At 36.7% G+C, this 23,052-nt stretch overlaps 1 protein-coding gene across 1 annotated transcript in view; it reads right to left on the bottom strand.

Annotated features, from left to right (window-relative positions):
• The window catches only part of RSRC1 (arginine and serine rich coiled-coil 1), a gene marked incomplete at its 5' end in the record, with an annotated part of 362,074 nt that overhangs the window by 132,762 nt on the left and 206,260 nt on the right, over positions 1-23,052 (bottom strand). The window contains one exon of the mRNA XM_023515684.1: positions 20,555-20,606. Coding sequence (XP_023371452.1) covers positions 20,555-20,606 — 52 coding nt within the window. The remainder of the gene's footprint in view (positions 1-20,554; positions 20,607-23,052) is intronic.

Below are 23,052 nucleotides of genomic sequence, written 5' to 3'. Positions count from 1 at the left end.
GAGGCAGGCCCTTCAGGAGTATTCAACAGGAGGGCATTGTTAGCATAGAGATGACAGTTCCCTGTGTATCACTGCTCCGGGGTTCCTTCCACTGGCACAAAACTGGGGTGGAAGACAGTGAGGATGACACCGACCCTGGGTAGGTCTAGGCTAACGTATGTTTTTGTGTCTTAGTTTTTAATTAAAAAAGCTTAAAAAGTAAAAATAAATAATTTTTAACGTAGAGAAAACCTTATAAAATAAGGATGTAGAGAAAGAAAATATTTTTGTACAGCTGTACAATGTGTGTTTTAAGCTAGGTGTTATTACAATAAATGAAAAAAAGTACAAATTTATAAAGTAAAAGTTACAGCAGCTAAGGTTAATTTATTATTGAAGAAAGAAAAGTATTTCTTCATAAATTTAGTGTAGCCTAAGTGTATTGGGTTTATAAAGTCTATAATAGTGCGCCCTGATGTCGTAGTGCACATGGTGCACAAAGTTCACTCATTTAGGTATGTCCATGGTAACTGTTTCTGTTTCTAACTTTGGACTTGAAATATAAATCATGAGCAACTTTGTATGTGTGAAAACCTGTATGTTCTCAAATCCTGCAACTGCCCTGCCAATGACGGACCCAGAACCCAGAAGGTGGTATCCACCCAGCCTTGGGGCCTGGTCCAGGGAATGTAGGTGGGTCTGATGTTCAAGGAACCCCAGTTAGGCCCAGAGCAACTTTCAGACCTGCAAACCCCATTTATGGTAAGTATTGTATACAGGTGTACCAGGTTTTATTTGTCCTACTGTACCCTTTCTACGTTTAGATATGTTTAGACACACAAAAACTTGCCCTTGTCTTACAGTTGTCTACAGCATTCAGTACAGGAATGTTATACAGGTTTACAGTCTAGGAGCACCAGGCTGTCCCATACAGTCTAGATGTGTAGAAGGCTGCAGCTTCGAGGTCAGCACACTCTATGATGCTTGCACAACAACAAAATGGCCTGACAATGAATTTCTCAGAATGCGTCTCTGTCACTAAATGACACACAACTGTATACTCTATGGTGTTTGCACAATGACAAAACAGCCTAAGGCTGCAATTCACAGAACATCCTCAAGGGACACATCAGTTACTGTATTTGGTTAGAGCAGGTGTCCTCAAACTATGGCCTGCGGGCCACATGCGGCCCGCTGAGGACATTTATTCAGCCTGCTGGGTGTTTTTGCCGCTGCTGCCTGTCCTGCTTAGCAGCCGACTCATCCGGGGGCCCGCAGTCTGGCCCTCCAACAGTCTAAGGGACAGTGAACTGACCCCCTGTTTAAAAAGTTTGAGGACCCCTGGGTTAGAGGGTAGGGCTCTGGGCCATGTGACGTCAGCCCAAATTTCAAGAAGAGGATAGGTATTCACATTGACTTGATTCATGTGGGTCATGAATCAACCAATCATGTCTACCTGGCAAAGCCTCTGGACGCTGTAGCTAGCCTCTGGTCCCTGAAGCCCAGGTGAGTGTCCAGGCTGCAGTATGTCACGCTTCTGGTCACTCCAGGAGGCGGACACGTGCTGAGGACTGCAGCGTCCTTTAGACCCTCCTAGGACTCACCCTGAATGTCTCTTCCCTCAACTATTCTATGTTATGCGTTTTCTCTCTAATAAATGTGGTTGTGAAAATAACAGGTTTTTGTAACATCTGTGAGCCTTTCTGGGAAAGGACTATGGAAACCTGAGGGTAGGTTTAAAAACCCCAGACTTGCAGTTGGAATCAGCCCAGAGAATTTTGCCCTTAAAACTCACAGTTTGGGCAACTCCAGGTAGTTTTCTAAGCTTAAAGACAAAGAAAGAAGAGCAAAAAGAACATGATTACGTAAAAGATTAATACAGTTGATTAAACAAAATTTCAAAATTCTATATGTCAAAAATTAGCAAAGAAGATTAAAAAGAAGCAACATCTTGGGAATAATACACAAAAACATATTGTGGATCATGACACACATGTTAATATATGTCAAAATCAATGTTAATATCACAAAAAAGAACAATTGAGTAAGGTAGCTGTTATTTAAGCAGATATACAGAAATTAATCACCTTCATATACACAAACAGCAATGAGATGACACAATGGTGGGGAAATGCCATTCACCACAGCTTCAAAGGGATTAACATGACAAAATGTAAAATTAAGGAAGGAAAACATTAAACCATTTTTGAAAGTCAAAAAGTAGACCTATTAAGTGGAAATATATTCTATGTACTTAGATCAATTGTTTCAACATCTTCAAGATAATAGTTCTTTCTTCCTTTTTTTTTCTTATTGGGATTCATTGAGGGTACAAAGAATCAGGTGACACTGTTTGTATCTGTTAGGTAAAGTCCCTCTTATAATTGTGTCCCATCCCCAAAAGGTGTGTCACACACCATGACCCCCTTTCTAAATTCACTTTAAATTAAACATCATCCCATAAGAAATATCAAGTGTTTTTATGCAGCAAGATAAACTGAAGTTTCATTTGGAAAAAAGCATAATTTTTTCACAGAATATGTATTACTTTGCTCATCAGAAAAAAAATGGGGTGAAAGATTAACAAAGCAGAAATCATTTCTGACATCCCATATCTAAAAGAATTTCACTACAAATGATTAAACCTGCGTATAGACCAGTGGTTCTCAACCTTCCTAATACCGTGACCCTTTAATACAGTCCCTCATGTTGTGGTGATCCCCCAATCATGAAATTATTTTCATTGCTACTTCATAACTGTAATCTTGCTACTTTGTAAATATCTGATATGCAGGATGTATCTTCATTGCTACAAAGGGGTCGTAACCCACAGGGTGAGAACTGCTGGTACAGATCATCTTGCAGACGGTGAGGTTGTCTTTGTCTTACGTGAGGGGACTCAACCCTTTCTCTTGAAGACTTTAGCATCAAATTTACCTCAACTTATTCATAAGTAAAAGAGATCTGGATTAAAGGCAACAAGAGCATCCACTATCTCACAGTACTACATATATAATGCTGTTACAAACAAGCCAAACTTGAGAGATACTCTATTGAATACAAAGTTGAATAGATAACTCTACTGTAAATATACTGCAGAAGGATGATTGGCATAATTTTAACTTTTCTACTCCTTCTTATTGAATTCTCTATGTAGCAAAGGGAGAGAATTTTATTAAGCCAAAAACTGGTAATTTGCAAGTAAAATTGCTAGTATTTTGATTCAAGGAGGAAAAAACTTCAGATAACCATTATTGGTCTTCTAATAGTTCCATGTAGCTTGTTATATTTACTAACTCCATAAATACATTCTACCTAAAAATATTTCACCATTTCCATAACAGCCAATTTGAATGTTTTTTACATGAACTTGTTCTTAATGGTCTCCTATATAAGCTGGCCCTTGAATAATGTGGGACTCAAGGATGTTGACACCCTTTCCCCTGCCAGTACAATAGACAATCTACGTATAACTTCTGATTCCTCAAAAACTTAACTACTAATAGCCTAATGTTGACCAGAGGCCTTACTAATAAAAATAGCCAATTAACTCATATGAAATATGAGTTAATTGGCATTATATGCTGTATTCTTATGAGAAAGTAAGCTAGAAAAAAGAAAATGTTATTTAAAAATTTAAGAAAGAAAAAATGTATTTGCTATTCATTAAGTGGCAGTGGACCGCCCTGTGGACCTTCATCCTGGTCCTCTTTCCATGGAGTTGGCAGCAGAGGCAGAGGAAGGTGAAGGTCTTGCTGGCTCAGGGTTAAGATGCCAAAGAGGCTGAGCAGCTGGAAGGGGAGGCGGGACAGACTTAGTGCAACTTTACAGAAATGTTTGTCAGAGTTTTTCTTTCTCGCTTCTCTTAAAATGTTTCTATACAATGGAATAATTCTTACTCCATTGTTTACTTTGGTTTCAGTGCCTATAATCATAGAGGGGTCCATGTGGTAAAAGAGATCAAAAGTATTTTTTAATAACTAGATCCCTCTGCCAGATTATCTAATGTCCATTTATTTTCTGACACTGTTTCTTCTATCTTCTTCCTCATTGTCTGGCACTGGCTCGAAAACACTCATCTCCATCAATTTGTCTTCCGTTAATTCCTCTGGTGTAGTGTCTATCAGCTCTTAAATTTCTCCAAGATCCACACCTTGAAATCCTTCATCCCTACTCCCACCCCCAACACCACTTTGCCACATTTGGAGTCTCTTTCATGATTTCCTAGACTGGTTCTGCTGTAAATCTGTGAAGTCATTCACATCTGGACATACCGTATTTTGCCATGTAAACTGTCCTCCCATGTATAATGTGCACCCATATTTTTGGCCCAAACTTTCAGGAAAATGCCCCTTGAGAAAATAGCTGGGTTTTGGCTGGGAGAGACACACCTGGAGAAGGCTAATGCTCCCTGGTAAATGTGCAGGTTGCACTGCCCTCCTGCAGCTGCCCGCTCTGTAAAGGCTGCCTCTTCCCTCTCTTCTGGGAGCCCTTTCCTCCCTGCCAGGTGTATGGCCAGCAGGGTAGGAACTTCTGAGGCTAGCTGGCCTGTGGGAAGCCAGGTGGGTCTCTGGGGCCTGTGCAGTGCTCCTAGTTCCCTATGTGTAGCCAGGCCTTGGGCCTCAGCCCTCACGCTGCACAGCTGCAGCCGCCTCACCAGCCCTGCCACTGCACCATCCTTTCATGGTGGCACTCAGTGGAGGCTGCTCTGGCCCTCTCCCATCGGATCCCAGATCCTCACAGACTGGAACCCTCTGCACCCAAGTGGGAGGGGCTGGCGGCCCCAGGAGGCCTATGAGGCTCCCTGCTCCCAGGACACACTGCCCATGTGCTTTATGCACATCCTTACATTCCCCTCAAAAATCTGGGCCAAACGCATGTACATTATACACAGCAAAATACGGTAGTTTCTTCCAGGAGGAATTTATTGTTTTGCACTTGATGTCTTTCATGGTGTTTTCTGTAACAAAAGTGGCATTCTCAATGATGTAATCCTTCCAGACTTTCAGGATGTTCTCTCTGTTAGCACTGACAATCCTTGCCAGAGAGAACCATGGGCAAAGAGATTTTAAGATCCTTATGAATGCTTGATCTACAGGCTGAATTAGAGACATTGTCTTTGGGATCATGTAGACAACTTTGATACCTTTTGTGCTGAACTCATGAGGTTTTGGGTGGCCAGGGGCATTATCCAATACCAAAAGAACGTTAAAAGGTAGTTTCTTATTGGCAAGTACTTCCTGACTTCAGGGACAAAATTCGGAGGAAAACAATTGAGAAAAATGGTCCTCATTCTCCAGGCCTTCCTACTGTGCAGTCAAAAGACTGGTATTTATCTTTTCCTTCAGGGTTCAAGAATTAGAAGTTTTATAGACAGAGACAGTGCTGATCACGAACCCAGTTGCATTTGTACAAAGCAGCCAAGTTAGCGCATTCCTTGTTGCTTTAAATCCTGGTACTTACTTTTCTTCCTTATTAATTAATTTCATTCTGGGAGGTCACCCCCACCCCAAATCAGGCACAGGGTCTGCATTAAAAACATATTCAAGAAGATATCCTATCTCCTCAGTTGCATCGGGGAACTCATCTGTTGCTTTCTGGTTGACAGAAGTTGCTTTTCCTATTATCATGACTTTTTTTAAGCCAAACCTCTTTCTACAAGTATTAAATCATCCTTTGTTAGTATTAAATTTCTTAAGCTTCCTTTTGCTATAACTTGTGATACGCTTTTTCTCAAATCGCATTAGAATTTGTAGGTATGCTTTCCTTCTTTGTTATTGTATGTTGTCCTTCTTTGTTAGTCTTGCTTCTGTTGCCTGGGCTAAGGTGCAGGGGTGTCATAGCTCGCTGCAACCTCAAATTCCCAAGCTCAACCGATCTCCCTAACTTAGCTTTCTGAGTGGCTAGGACTATAGTTGTGTGCCACCACACCTAGCTTAATTTTTCTATTTTTTATAGAGAAGGAGTCTCATTATGTTGCTCAGGCTAGTGTGGAACTCTTGGCTTCAAGAGATCCTCCTGCCTTAGCCTCCCAAAGTGCTAAGATTATAAGTGTGAACCACCACACTGAGCCAGTTATGCCTTTCTTACAGCAACCCTGCACCCACATTAAAAATGCATTATACATTGGGGATTAAAAATGTGTTTGCAAAAAAGTGCAAGGGTTTTATGTCTCCTGGCATAACTGCAGTAATGGATTCATGAATTTCTTTTTGCAATGGCCCCAGTGCTGGATTCATTTATCTTGTATTGGTAGGCAACCTATGCTGCAGACCACAATCTACAATACACATACCAGGTAATTCACCTTTTTCTAGTGTCATAACTTTTATCTGCTTCTTGAGAACATTTTCAGAATCACTGTGCTACTCTGTAGTGTCATATGGTGTTATTCAAAGTTCAAGATGTTGCACTAACCATGGCAGCCTCCACCCACCAGGCTTGAGCACCTGCCTCTGAGCTAGTCCTCTGGCTTCACTAAACAGATCAGCATAGTCCCACTCCCTCCATGGACCTCATTCTGAATTCCACGTCCTGTTCAGGTCACTGAGTCTCAGTCTCCACAGCCCAGCTTGAGGCACCTCTCTGAAACTAGCTACACTGCCCCTGAGCTTCTAGCACCCCTCCCTTCCATTCTGTGGCAAATCCCCAGATCTCTAGCACCGTTCCTAGACCCCAACCCAGAGCTTCCACTACCAAAGCAGCACCAAAAGTCCCACCCCAAACCTCAAGCTGACAGACTGCTGAACTCTCTATATACTCAAACTTAGCAAAAGGAAGGTGATCTTCACATCTGGCAGCTGCTGTCACTGCTGATACAAGAGAGAGCACCATCTTGTGACCACTCCCTATGCGAACCCAACAAGAATAACTCCAACTATAAACTAGGGTCATCTTTACCCTTTAGCTTAGAGTTACACACACTCACACACACACACACAAAGGAACTTGCACAAGAGGAGAAACCAGCAAAAGAACCCTGACAACAAGGAAAATCAGAAGAGATGACGTTCCCTAAGAGATCACAATGAAGCGACAGCAGAAAATGCCAACAATTTCAAATTGTTACAATAACAGAAATGGAAGTCAGAATATAGATGGCAGAAAACGAACAGAATTAAAAAGCAAGTAGAAAACTAACAAAAACAAGCCCATAAAATGTGTCAAGAAATAACAAAATTAAAAACAAAGTCACCAAAAATTGTGGACAAAATTAGAAAGGTTATAATGGGGCTTAAAGAATTCAAAGAGGCATTGAGGAAGTTTCAAAACACAGCAGAGAGTTTTAGCAACAGATTAACCACGGAGAAAAAAGAATCTTAGTGTATGAAGACAAGGATTTGAGCTAACCCAGTAGTTTAAAGAGGCAGAAAAGAAAAGAATAAAAGCAGAGCAATCTCTGAGACAATGCAAAGTGTATACACATATGAATTATAGTTATCCCAGATAGAGAAGAGAGTGCTAGAAGCATGGAAGCCTGAGATGAAGATATTATCATGGAAAATTTCCCAAATATTGCTTATCCCTTGGACACACAGATACTAGACGGACATCAAATTTCAAAAACACTCAACTCAAATAGGGCATCTCCTAGACACACTGTAATTAAACTGTCCAGAGGCAAATGGCTGAGAAAATTTTACAAGCAGGTAGGCATAAGTAACATCTGACCATGAGGTTAATAGCAGATTTGTCTAAGGAAAACCTACAAGCCAGAAGAGAGTGAGCTCTTGTCTTCAATCTTCTCAAATAGAGCAATGCCAGCCTAGGATTCCGTATCCTGCAAAACTAAGTTTCATAACCAATGGAGAAATCAAATCTTTCCCTGACAAACAAACTTTGAAGTTTTTTACATCTAGACCTGCCTTTCAGGAAGTCCACAGGTCTATAGTGTACATGGACCAGCACTCCTGTCTTCAGGAAATGCCTTTAACATATAAGGACAATGAAGGGCAGGAAAACAATATTCTGCACACACAGTAACAAGAAAGAAAGCAAGAGTTACAATTCTCAGCACTGATACTATTCACAATAAAGTAGCAAAGGCAAAGAAAGAAGACAATGATGGATATTATCCAGAGAGTGCCCAGACAGCTAAACACATTATAAGAAAGGAAAAAACTGTGTTAAATTTGTAACACTCAAGTCATGTTTGACACTTGCAATTACAAGAGGTGTTCAGTACGACTTGTAATCATCTTTTGTTACTCAGTATATATTGAGTATTACAATTTTAATACAGGTTTTTCCTTTCTTAAAACACATATACATTATTTTGGCACTCTCTGTATAATATCCATCTCTGCATATGGGTCAAGGGAAAAATTCAACAAGAAGATAATCCTAAATGTTCATGCCCCTAACTAACATAGATAGGTGCTCCCAGGATTTATAAAGCAAATTCTACTTAATCTAACCAATTTGATAAACAACAACACCGTAATAGCCATCAAGATCTCACCAATGGAATAGGACAGATCCTCCAAGCAGAAATTAAACAAAGTTTGGACTTAAATATGACTTTAGAACAACTGAGCTTAACAGACATCTATAGAACATTCCACTCCACTACTCCTGAATATACGTTCTTCTCATCAGTTCATAAATCATTCACTAAGATCCATCTTATCCTCAGTCAGAAAATAAGCCTCAACAAATTAAAACTATTTGAAAATAGACCACAATGGAAGAAAATTAGGAATCAATTCCAACTGAAAAACTCACAAACCCATGGCAACTAAGGAACTCATTAGTAGAATGATAGTTGGGTCAATGAGGAGACAAAGATGAAAATCAATAGATTTTTTGCATAAAATGACAACTGAGCCATAAGCAATCAAAACCTGTAGGTTATTGCAAAAGCAGTACTGAGCGGGAACTCGCTGCCTTAAATGCCCACATCCAGAAATCTGAAAGATCACAAATCAACAATCTAATGAATCATCTCAAGGAACTGGAAAAGGAAAAGCAAACCAATGGCAAACACAGTGGAAGAAAAGAAATAACCAAGACCAGATCAGAACGAAACGCAGTCAAGAACAAAAGAACCATACAGAAGATCACTGAAGCAAAAAGTTGGTTCTTTGAAAAGATCAACAAAATCGAAAGCCTCTGGCCAGATTAACCGGAAACAACGTGAGCAGTAGGTTAAAGAAGAGGAGGAACAAAAGGAAAACGAGAGAGACGCTCAGGGGTGGACATGCGGGGCAAACGGTCTAACGCATAAAGCATAAAAGACAAAGCAGGGTGGGTATGAAGACATCATCACAAAATAACTTCCCGAATTTGAGGGCGTGAATTTGTGTACTGAATAAAGTCAGGGAATCCCAGACAAGAGAAACAAAGAAAACCATACCTAATCACATCACATTCAATCTGCTGAAAACTATCAAGAGAGAATACCGAAAACTGACACAGAAAAACAACACATTACATACAGTGAAACAATGGTTTCAATGACTGAAGTTTTCATAAGGAAAAAGAAAGCCAAAATGCAGTGAACACCATCTTCAAAGCACTGAAAGAAAGAATACTGAAAGATATTAACCTTGACTTAACTGACACTTATATGACACAACACCCAACAACTATAGAATATACTTTCCCTCCAAGTGTATTCCAACGTAGACCATATCCTAGACCAAGAATGAGTCTTAAAAAACATAAAAGAATTGAAATAATATAGCATATATGTGCCAACTTTCCTTCCAACCTCCAAATATGGAGTAAACAGGTATGACTGGATTTAACTTCCTATATGAAACAACTAAAAAGGGCAAAAAGAAAACGAAAAGAAAAGAAAAAACTAGCTGAATACTACTAACTTTCAAAACACTGGACATTGGATGGTGCCTGTGGCTCGAGGAGTAGGGTGCCGGCTCCATATACCAGGGGTGACAGGTTCAAGCCCAGCCCCGGCCAAAACTGCAAAAACAAAACAAACCAAAATTCCTCTTTAGGGCAGTGCCTGTGGCTCAAAGGGGCAGGGCGCTGGCCCCATATGCTGGAGGTGGCGGGTTCAAACCCAGCACTGGCCAAAAAAAAAAAAAAAAAAAAGGGAAAAAAAACCCAAAAGAAAAGAAAAGAAAACACTGGACATTAGGCAATGAAGAACAATGACCCCTAGGAAATAAGAGCCAGAGAAGACAAGCCCCATGACTGCTGCATCTTACTGTCTTGAGTTTCCAGCCTAGGGCAGGAAAAGGGAATCCAGGTAGAGTGACTCACTGAGCTGAGAAGCAGCAGCACAGGCACCTAGAAGACCAAAATGCCTACAGATTGCAGGTTACAATACTAGAGAGAGGTACACAGAAAAAACCTCAAAAGATCCAAGGCTGGTCACGCTTAAAATAAAGACTGGCAAATGCAATGGAGAAACTACTCAAGGTGAGGGAAAAACAGTGCTAATCAATAGTGCCCAAAATAATAGAAGGCACATAAAAGGCACTGGTTAAAAACTGCCGAATGCTGAATGAATTGCGAATATTAAAAACATACAGATGTTTTAGGTTACATGGATTGTAATGATTGAGTCCTGGCTATATGGAAGCCTGTCACCCAGTGGTGTTCACAGCCCCCATTAGGTAGGTGTTTTCCCTCCCAGACCGCCCTCACCCTTGGTTCAGGCTCCCTGAGTTTTACTTCCTCTGGGCACATGTGTGGTCACTGGTTAGTTCCAATTTAATAGTGAGTACGTATGGTGTTTGTTTTTCCATTCTTGTGATACTTCACTTTGGAAAGTGGTCTCTACTTCCATCCAGATTGCCACAAAAAGTATTAATTTGTTGTTTTTTTTTTTATGTCCGAGTAGTACTCATGGTATACATATACCACATCTTATTAATCCACTCATGAATTGATGAGCATTTGGGTTGATTCCACATCTTTCCTATTGTGAATTGTGCTGTAATAACCATTCGAATACAGGTGTGCCTTTTAGATGAAAAGTCTTCTTTGTTTTTGAGTAAATATCCCACAGTAGGATTGCTAGATCAAATGGTAGGTTTTTTTTTTAGTTCCAACAAACCATTTTAAAAAATATCTATTATGACAAATAATCCCATTAACAGTGCTTAACAACATTTATCATAAAGAAAATGTAGATTAAAACCACACTGAGAAACGTCTGCACATCCAGTGCAGTAACCAAAGCAAAACAAAAACTACAGGCAAGGACAGGGAACAACTGGACTTCCTATACGTCACTATGTGAGCACAGCATGCTTCAGCCACCTTGGAAAAACTTTCTGCAGTTTCCTGTCATATAAAACATAAAATTATTGTGGAAACACTCCTAGTCTTAGATATTTAATCAGGAGAAACAAAACTTACGTTCACACAAAATCCTTCTTGAGAATCTTATAATGGTTTCATTATAATTATCTTGAACTGAAAACTGCAGCATCCTTCAATTAATTACGCTGTACAATGGACTACTACTCAGCAAGAACAAAGGAATAAACTACTGACATATTCAATAACATGGATAAATCTCAAATGCATGATGCTTGGGTCAAAGAAACCAGATTCAAGACTACATATAATTCCACTTACATGAGATACAGGAAAAGCTAAAGTATAGGGACAAAAAAATAGATCTGTGGTTTCCAGAAGTTAGGAGTGGTAAGAAGGGTTCATCAAAAAAGGAGCATGGGGGGAATTTTGGAGAATAGTGGAATTCTCCTACATTTTGATTTTCAGTATTGTTATTGGACTGTTTACATTTGTCACAAATCAAAGAACTGTCACTAGCAAGAGTGCATTTTGCTACATACAAATCATTAATTTTCAAGAAGACATTGTTAAGAAAATAAATAGGCAAGGCACAGTAGAAAAAATTATTTATAAAGTACATTTCTGACTTGTATTCAGAATATATTAGTAACTCTACAATTGAACAATATAAACGATTTCTTTTAAAATGGGCAAAATTCATGAGCAAGATAGTTCACAGAAGTATATAAATGATACATAATTGCATGAAAAGATGCTCAATATCCTTGGTCATCGTGGAGAAGCATATTAAAGTAAATGAAATAAAACACACTCAATACAATGACTGAAATTACACAGGAAAAAAGCCAACAATGGCAAGTGATATCAAGGACTTGAAGTGAATCAAACTCTCAGACCTTGCTTGTGGAAATATAAAAAATGGGACAGCCACTTTGGAAGGCAGTTTGGCAGTTTCTTATAAAGTTAAAGCTGTATTTCATGTAACTTAAGCAATCTCAACTTTATTCCTTAACAATCTGAGTATTCACTCAACAGAAATAAAAACATATGTTCCAACAGACTTGTACTCAAATGTTCATCTAAGTTTTACTCTTAAAAGCCATAACTGGAAACAACCCATCTGTCCAACAACTGCTGAATGAATAAAGAAACTGGTAAATAGCCAAACAATGAAATACTACTCAGCAATAAAAAGAATTGATATTCACAACAATGTGAACAGCTCTGAAACGCATTATGCCAAGTAAAATACTATAGACACAAAAGACTACATAATGTATGATTCTATTTACAAGGCATGCTAAAAATAGCAAAACTTGTAGTGACATAAAGCAGATTAGTGGTTGCTAAGGTCCAGGAACAGAGAAAGAGAACCGACTTCAAAGGAACTTTCTGAAGTAGTGTAAATGCTCTTTATCAAAATACTTGGTCCCAGTTACACAGCTGTATACACTTACACAGTGTCACTGAATTTTATACTAAATATGGGGGATTTTATCATGTTTAAAATTAAACCTTTACTAGACCTCTTCAAGTACTCTTCATAACCACAGAAGAATCAGAAAATAAGGAAGAGCCAAAAACAATTTTTATTAATCCCAAATCCCACTGTCCAGAGACAATAACCCCCATTAGTATTTTGGCATACATCTTCTTAGATATTTTTCAATATAAATATTAACTTATGGTTAAAGCTAAAATGGAATCAAATTTTTCACACTGTTCGGGAACTATTTTAAATTCTAAAATATATCACAAATATATTCCCATTTCAATAAATTCACCGTGTACATTTAAAAAAGAAAAAGAAAAAAGACACCGTAATTCTCCTAGTTGTGAGAACTCTAAAACTTCCTACTTTATTATGTCTTTTTGTTGCCATAAATTATTGGAACATTTGTAAAACTTTTTTTTTATTAATATATAACTCAATTTAATTCACAGGTCATAGATTTTTAAGGAAGATAATTTTTAGTTTTGCTAAAAAAAAAAATCACAGAAACATGTGTACTCCCTAATGTTCTGAAATAAAAAAATTCAAGGAAATCTTTTGTAAAAATATAACAAAATCTTAACTTTTATGGAATGATAAGACAGCTAACATAAATAGTTAACAATAACTAAACCAATGTTTTGGAAGCGAGAAAGGATGGTTTCCATCAACTTTCTACTTTAGGAGAAGATGCTGTACCTACACACAGAAAGGCCCACTCTATTTAAACCTTTTTAAAAAAATTTTTTATCATGAAAGAAAAAAGAAACCACAGGGTTTAAAATGTAATGAGTGATCCTATTAGTTCCACCAGACTAAAATCATACAGTCTACGTATGTGGTCTTTCAACCACATCTGTCATGACCCGTTTTTACATCACAAAATGTAAAATACTAAGCAATGATTTACTAGATCAGACCTGGGAAAGTATTCATCATTTGATTTTCCCCTAAAAGAAAAATGAGTTCACAGGAAGACAGGTGACAGCTCCTTCTTTGCAGTGACACACTCAGGACTTAGTATTTTAGAATCAAATCCTAATGCAACGAGAGCAATAAAGAGAAAATAATAATGGAAAAGGATTAAGTAAAATGGGAAAACATTCTTAAATCATGCTTTTCTTAAATAAAATAATTTGCTGGACTAGGAAACACGGAGCAATTATTTAAAATACATAAAAATGTATATAAGTTGTGACCATATAGTATATGCTCAATAAATGACACTCATTATTTCAAATAATTCACATATCACATCTTTATTAAGCATTTTATAAGATAACCTGATATGCCTTTTAACAGCTCCTTTACATTAGAACAGAATTTTTACTTAGTGGATGGGTCGCTGTGGAAGTGTGTAGTGGGCTCCGGTTTTACTCGCAGGAAACACAGTCACAGCCTCTTTCTGATTCACCTGTGCACGTTTCTACCTGGCTGGACTTCCCAGTGTTGCTGAGAAGGCTTCATTTGTTGCTGTCCACTCAGATTTTACCTTTCTTGATTTTTACATATCTCAAAACTTTCAGAACAACCCATGTAGAAATGTATAGTCTAGAAAAGACTACAGTTATTTTATTTCATTATATTAATTCTTTGTTGACTTATTTGAAATTCACATGAATCACTTTTTGGCAAATTTCTTTACATAATGTTATTTTACACTTAAATCAAATAACTGGACCTATAATTGCCCCTATACAAAAAGGTTGATTATTAGTTCAAATTTTTTTAATGGCTTAAATTTAAAAATATTGAAGGCTAAGTAATTCTAAAAACACTCATTATATAATTCTCCAATAGATAAATTATTTACAATGATTCTAAAACCTCTGAAAAAGACTTGCACATTTGGTGTATAAACAAGCATCCAAATCTTACACACTTGTCAGTCTTTTAATAATGAAGTCGGGGAAAATAAATTCACAGACACCCAAGTGAATTGGCAACTGTAAGTGACAGAAGCCCTTCTAAATCCTCTGTTTACACTGGGGATTAGTGGAGTAGATTTTGAGTTGCACACTGAACAGTCCATGGTCAAGGGAACCTGCTCCCTGTCAGCCCGCAGGGCATAAGGACAAAGCATGGTCCTGGTAGGAAGTGACCCATAAACATATTCCTACCCAGGATTTATACAAAGCCAGTCTGCCTCACAGAAACTCCATATGACCATTAACTGGCCTGCAAGGCCTGCCAGGAGGCCTAATTACAGGTCTACAGAGCCCAATAACAAAAGCTGAAGGGCTTTAGCCTAGGGATGATCTGCTTTATACTGACTTGAGAGAGTCCATATAGAGGACCCAAAAGAAAGAGGTTTAGCTTTAAAATTCTCCCCAGAGATCGAGCATTGTACTCGAGTCTAGAAAGCCCACATGCAACATACTTCAGCTAGGCTTAAACATATCACCCTCTCAAAATTAACATTCAACTACTGTCTGCTTAACATCTGCTCAAACATGGCAAGTTGCTGTGATATTGTTAGACTCTAGCTAATAGCTTTCTTCTTACTAAATATTATTAGGGGTAAATACCAGCCATTCAGACATAAACGTGTAATGTAACTGATGTTAAAATAAATAACTTGTGTTTTAAAAAAGCAAGTTACTTAACATTTCCTTTTAAGAAACACTAATTTTATCTTTTTGGATTAACACAAAGTTAAAAATCATGATCACTCTTAGAAACGAAAGTGGAATTAATGTTATCAATTTGTTTTTACATTAAAGCTATTCAGTTTTATGTAAGATTTTTGAAGTTTGTATAACCATATTTGATGGTCAATGCCCAAGTCAATTAAACTATGAAGGGTTTTATTTGTTTGTTTCTTTATGAAACCACTCTCTTTAATTCTTGACAATGTCTTTTAACAGAATAAGCATGCTGGTAATAAGAGACTCAACTTTTCTTCTTTAATTATCTTATAAAGCCACCCTGGTGATACCATGAAACACTACTCCTGCCAGCTGGCATTTACAGAGTGCTCCGTTTAGGGCTAGGTGCTGTTCTAGAGATTTTATTAATTTATTTAGTTTTCATAAACTCTCTCTAAGGTACTTATTATTACTATTATTATTCCCACTTTGTAAATCAAAAACTGAAGTTCAGTAGGCTTCCCTGTGGTTTCATCAGTAAACCCAGGAGCTAGAAATGGCACCCAGACAACTTGACTTGAGAACTTCGCTGTTCAAACTAATTGCTAACATGTACTGAACTGGATCAGGTATTGTGCCAAGTGTTTAACAAATGTCAACTTATTTAAACTCCAAAACAGCCATGTACTATATAGTTATTTACTATTTATTAATATCTCCATTTTACAGATTAGGGAAACAAAAAGCAGTAATGAAGAAATGATCTGCTTGAACTCACAAAATTTGTTAGTGAAACTGGATATAAATCTACACTACCAATATGCAATTAAGCAGAAGTCCACTTGGGGAAAAAAAGTTTAAAAACTGTTTAGTTAGGAGGTAGAAATTCACTCTTCAATCTCTAGCTCTTTTTTGAGGTTTGCTCTAATGAAAGCCTTTCTCACAATTAATCTGCTTGTTTCACAGAGCCACAGGACGAGTGGTCAGAAACCTATAGACAAAACCTCTGTCAGCTTTAAATCAGGGGCAGGGTAGGTTTCTATGCTCCCCGGAAACAGTACAACTTTATCAAGGCAATCTCATTTGTAATTCTAGAATGAACTTTAGAGGAGTGCTGTGACTTCTAAGACCACATGGCTATGAAGAGAAAGGGTCAGGACTTGGCTTCAAGCTACTTAATGGGCATGAAGTGAATAAAATCTCAGTTTAACCCGCTGCAGAAGAGTTGGGATAGGGTGAAATATGGAGTATTCCTAAGCAAAGCCAACCCCTGGACATAGAGCATTTGCATGAATAACGAATCTGTGTTTTACAGCACTTAACTAGCTTCTAACCCAAGAAAACTCACTGAAATGCATGTCCAGAACTAGGTTTAAGAATACAATATTGGTGATCATAAAACATTACCCAAGATTTTTCAAAGTTATACATTTAGCTACTGTGAACACTCTATGTAGTTAAGAAGAAAAAAACCCCACTTTTTCCTGAATGAAAGATTAATCCTTTTGTGTAACCAAAAAACTTCCTTCAGAAGGCTTGAGGATAGAAATTATTTTATTGAAAGGTAATTGTAGAACAAAACCTAACAGAATAAGGTATGTGTCTGGTAATATTTTCTACCACCCCTCTTTCTATCCAACATAATTGAGGTATTTAACCCACAGACAGAAATAGCCCAAGAGTCATAAGCCACTGGAGTTGAGTTCTGGTTCTGCCTCTTATTAACTAAACAAGTTTTCACAAGTCATATAAGTTTTCAGGACATATGCAAAATGGAATTAATTAGCTTTCCATGCAGTGATATGAGTCTAAAGATTTACAAAATGATTTCAAAAGTATATGGCACAATACAAAGAGTCATAGGTATTATTCAGGAAATGGAATAATTATTACACAAAGATTTTATAATAAGTTTTTTTAACCACATATATGCCATTTCCCGTATCATTAGAAATATAATTCTAAAGGCTATGTGTGTGTTAATAATTCTATTAGAAAGTAAAATATTAAATTATGCCTTGAAAATTGAGTGAGAGCTGTTGTCTTCTCTGCTGATAAAAAATATTTAGGTTTTGGAAAAATCTCTCCTTCAACACCTTTCAGACCCATGAGCAAACATAGGTGGCATAAGATAATACTGTGCTTTTGTGGAGTACCCAGATAGTGTTTGGAATGGTGCCATCAAGTCCAACAACAGTAAGAGCAGAAATGATGGAGACAAGTCCTTAACTAAACTTATTATCTTTCCTCCTACTCCTATGTGTAACCAAGTTTCCTTTCTCTTCTGTCAAAGACTACTTTGAAGTTTACATTTAAAAGTCATGTATTTCTGCATTTGAAATCAGGGAACCTCTTAGTATATTTATTATAAATATACAGTAATTAAAATGAGCACATTGGCATTTGAAGGTTTAATTTTAATTAACATCTATATCATTTTTTCTCCACAATTACTAGTTAACCAAAGACTAACAGCTGAAATTTTATGTGGTACGGTATGATTCTATGTACTGTTAAAACTGTTGGAAAAGATACAGAAGTTTTAAATATGATTAATAGCCTTCAGAAGTTTATGTCATTGGAAAAACAAGTCTAACATTTATGAAATAATTAAACAGTAGTATCATTGCTGTATGAGTAAATATCGGCACAAACAATGTGGCACAAAGACTAAAAGAACTCAAAGGAAGGAGAAAGATTATATGCTGGAATGGTCAGGAAAATAGTATGGAAATCTTATTTTGAATGGGTCTTTAAGTGCTGGAGAGGGGAAAGGAAGGAAAGACATTTACAGAACAGAAAACCATAAATGAAGATTCCCAGGTAGAAACCCAAAGAACAATGAGAAAAATAGTAATAAATTCTAGAAAATAAAAGTTAGAAAAGAGTGCGGATGTACTGTACAGAACCTTAGAATCTTAAGCAAAGAAGTATGTAACTGATTTTGTAAGCAACTGAGAGCCACTCAATAATTTTAAGCAAAGAAGTGGCCTTATCATATAGCACCTGAGAAAGAATCACCTTGCAGTGGTATTCACAAAGAGCGAGACAGAAACAAAAAGTTCCTGGTAGCTACCACCTGTCAGGCTCTGGGGGAGGTACTTCATGCATTATCTTATTTATTTTCACAACTAGATATTTATTATCTTTCCCTTTTACAGATGAGGAAATTATGACACAGAGAAGTCCCCAAACCTAAATATTTTCAAACAGGTAAATTAAATGTGTGTTATGTCTACTTAAGACAATAGGGAACTGTAAAATGGTTCAGCTGCTATGGAAAACACTTCGGTGATTTGTCAATAAAATTAACCACACAGCTACATACCAAAGGATCCCACAATATATTTTCTGAGGCATGCAACATAAGTGTTTTCCATTAAAGCAAAAGTCTGTCAATATCCAAATTAGGAATTGGACATACTCTTTCAAAGCTAAATACCACTGAAGAAGGAATGCATTTTATATAAGTGACAGAAAAATCATATTAATTAGCTTATCCCATAGCATTTATTTGAAAGTCAAATATGAAAAACATACTAGGAAACAAAATTTAGAAAATAATCATCTTCTCTGTATAATAAAAGTGAAAATGAATAAAACAAATACAAAAAATAGAGTGATTTTTAAAGTAATATGGAAGGTAAAGAGACTCAGTTCAAAATTAGAACATTTTTATAGCTATATAGTTAACTACTTCTATTAATAAATTCAGGAAATTAGTAGATAGTTCACATGGATGTTTCCGGTCTTTAGACTGTGGACACTTGAAAAAATAAACAATTTTAAGAAATATGTACAGTAGTCCCCACTCATCTGCAGTTTCACTTGCTTTGGTTTCAGTTACCTATGGTCTAACATAGTCCAAACTTAGTTGAATATAGCACAAGATATTGTGAAACAGAGAGAGAGAGCATACATTCACATAACTTTTGTTAAAGGTTAAAACTGTTCTATTTTATTTTTGCTGCTATTAATTTCTTACTGTACCTAACTAATAAATAAAAATTTATCATAGGCATTTATGTGTAGGAAAATGCACAGTGGATATATGTGGTTCAGTACCATCATGGTTTCATGTACCACTGGGGGCCTTGGAAGATATACACCTATTGTATAGGAGGGGACACTACTGTACTACTTTTGGCAACTTATTATTTGAATAAGTTACATGCTTTTTTTTTTATTTTTATTTTGAGATGGAGTCTCACTCTATCACCCTGGGTAGAGTGTCACAGCTCACAGCAACCTCAAACTCTTGGGCTTAACCAATTCTTTTGCCTCCGCCTCCCAAGTAGCTGGGACTACAGGCACCTGCCACAAAGCCTGGCTAAGTTACATACATTTTTGAAGATTCAAAGTAAAATATAACATGGATCTTATACTTTTTTAAAAGGTAAAATATTTAATGTTTATATGAAACTGGGCATGAAATCTAAAGTACATAGTATTACTGTATCATAGAGAAATAAAATATGTAGCAGTTTTTTTTGTTTTTTGTTTTATAGAGACAGAGTTTCACTTTATTGCCCTTGGTAGAGTGCTATGGCGTCACACTGCTAACGGCAACCTCCAACTCCTGGGCTTAGGCGATTCTCTTGCCTCAGCCTCCTGAGTAGCTGAGACTACAAGTGCCTGCCATGACACCTGGCTATTTTTTTGTTGCAGTTTGGCCAGGGCTGGGTTTGAACCTGCCATCCTCAGTATATGGGGCTGGTGCCCTACCCACTGAGCAGCCCAACATGTAGCATTTTCAGTTTAGATGATACCCAGAACACACAGTGCAAGGAGTTAGTTCAATGTAATTGAAGGGATTATTAAACGATACTGACATAATTTCCTATAGAACAATGAAAATCTCAACCTCAACATTATAGAAAAATTAAATCAAAATGGATCATAGTCTTAAATGTAAAAGGTAACACCATAAAAGTTTCAGACAAAGAATTCTTATACCTGCCCCCAAGAGCACAGCGCACAGAAGAGAAAAATAATAAATTGAACTTCATCAAAATGAAAAATTAAAATTATAGCAAATGTTACAAATGAAAAGGTAAGTTTTTAGCATTTATCAATTTACCATAGCAATATATATTTCAGATAATATAAAGACATATATATATATATAATTTATATCTCATGTATTTGTGAGGACATACGGAGAAAGAAGTTTTCTCTTTGATTTATCTGTAAGCATGCTAACACCCTAGGATGTATTTGTCCCTTTTTCAGTTACTAAAAGTTAATTGTTAACACTTACCAGCAGCTTCAAGAACGAGCTGTAGTCTGGCTTTGGCCTGTTCAGCTGGTGGCTTAAAAAGAAAAAAAAATTAAAAATCAACCATAGCTGAGAGTTACAGGTCAGTTTAATTTTAAATTAATGCATATTTATGCAAATATCAGAAAATGTAGAGCTTTATCATGATCAATATTAATATCCATCCATATCTTACAATTTGCACACATGATGAAAGAATGATGTTCTTTCATGCTTTTGCTAAAGAAAGTTTTGTTTACTACCCAACATTGTACCAATAAGTAGTAACATAAACAGCTGAAATGTAATAACAAGGCAAAACCCACACATTTAACAATATATTCTCAAGTTGTGCTATCACATTGGGTAATGAAACACATAAGTGATCTAATGGAATTTAAATAGCAACTTGAAGTCCAATGGTTTGGGCCAGTCAGACCCTAAAACCAAATATTTTCTGCTTTTATAACTGGATTAGAAAGGAGCAATTGTGATGATGAGAGGATACAATGTGATGTATATGTTTTCAGTTCCTACAACCTGCCCTGAAATTGTTCTTTCCGTGAGCCTTGATTTAATACAGTTGACAATGCTGAAGCTAAACTACTTTCCTACCAGTGACTTCATTCTGAGATTTTTGGATAAGAAATTGATGATGCCCACACTCTAACATGGGTTATATCAAGGCTGTGACTTTTATGAAAGATCTATTTTAAAATGTTCTTAACACTCATGGCTTTACTTCAATATACGTTTATAAAGATGTCAGTAATAAATTAAATAAACTAGATAAATAAACTAAATAATCCCATTTTAATATATGAAAGCCATCATTTCAGAATTAACAGTTTATGTGATGTATTAGAATATTTTGTTATTTGTAAAACACAGCTTAAATAAAAAGAATTAAATCATTGGATTTAGAAAGAAGATATACTCAAGAAAGTTTAAGTAGTTGAATGGTGGACACAATGGGGGAGTGGTAAATGTGACAAATGAAAGCCTTTTATATCACAGAGAGGGATTAACAAACTGTAGCCTTAGACCTATAGCCTACTTTTATAAATAAGTTTTACCAAGTTCACAGTCTCTTCATTTGTTTACATATTGTCTATGGTGGGTTTTGTGCTTAACTGACAAATAGGAGTTCAGCATCAGCAGCAGGAACCTTTGACCAGAAGAGCCTAAAGTATTTACTATCTGAACCTATAAGGAAAAGTTCAACCATTCCAGCCATAGAAGACAGAAAGGCACAGAGAAATTTTAAACAGAGAGGTGATGTGATCAGATCTACACTGACACATAATGCTCATAATATTCTTGAGGATGAATTAAAAAGAATGTGACGAGAGACAAGAATATTGAATTAAAGAAGTCCAGGTGAGATGATGAGGACCTGAGCTGAAGCAGTACGAGAAAGGTCAAATAGGAGGAATCAGATTTGAGAATTGGTGAAATGAAATGACTGGATATTAGGGAAGAAGTTGAAGAACAAAGAAAGAACACTGTATGTCATATGTTTATAGGGAAAAATGTATGTAAGCAAACTAAAAAAAAAAGTCACTATATAGTGGCAAAGGGAATAATTCAACAAGAAGACTTAATAATCATAAATATTTTTATACCCAACATAGGAGTGCTCAGATGTTTATAGCAAATTTTATTCAAACTAAACAAAATGATAACTAGCAGCACCATAAATGCTGGGGACTTCACATCCCACTGACAGAATGACACAACTGGACAGGTCCTTCAAATAGAAAATAAGCAAAGAAACGACGGCCCTAACTAGAATGCTAGAACACATGGATCTAACAGACAGTTCTTGAATGTTCTACCCCCAAACCAAGGCATATATGCTGTTCTCATGAGCTCAGAGAACATTCTCTAAGATTGATCACATCCTAGACAAAACTTATGTCAACAAATTTAAGTAGAAATTATACCACGCACCTTCTCAGATCACAGTGGAATAAAACTAGAAACTAATTACAACAGAAACACCCATTCTTACACAAAGTCATGGAAACTAAATAACCTACTCATGAATGATATTTGGGTCAATAAGAAAATAAAGATAGAAACCAAAAGATTCTTTGAACTAAACAACAACGAGGACAAGTTATCGAAATCTGTGGGATACAACAAAAGCTGTCCTGAGAGGAAAACTCATAGACTTAAATGCCAACCTCCAGGAGACAGAAAGATCACAGCAATCCCAGACTCAGCAGAAGAAATAAGCAGGACAGAACAGAACTAGGTGAAACTGAGAACAAAAGAACTATCTAGAACGGTGATTCTCAACCTTCCTAATACTGTAGCCCTTTAATACAGTTTCTGTGGGTCTCAACCCACAGATTGAGAACTGCTGATGTAGAAGATGAATGAAGCAAAATGTTGGTTCTCTGAAAAGGTAAACAAACTTGACAAGTCTCTTGCCAGATTAACTAGAAACAAAAAAGAGAGAACTCTAAGCATAATTAAAAGTGAAAAAAAAAAAA

This window comes from Otolemur garnettii, unplaced genomic scaffold, assembly GCF_000181295.1.
Source record: "Otolemur garnettii isolate 467f Iridium unplaced genomic scaffold, OtoGar3 scaffold00076, whole genome shotgun sequence".
NCBI classification, from domain to species: domain Eukaryota; kingdom Metazoa; phylum Chordata; class Mammalia; order Primates; family Galagidae; genus Otolemur; species Otolemur garnettii.
Note: the sequence above shows the minus strand (reverse complement) of the source record. Positions and strands in the feature narration are given on the sequence as shown.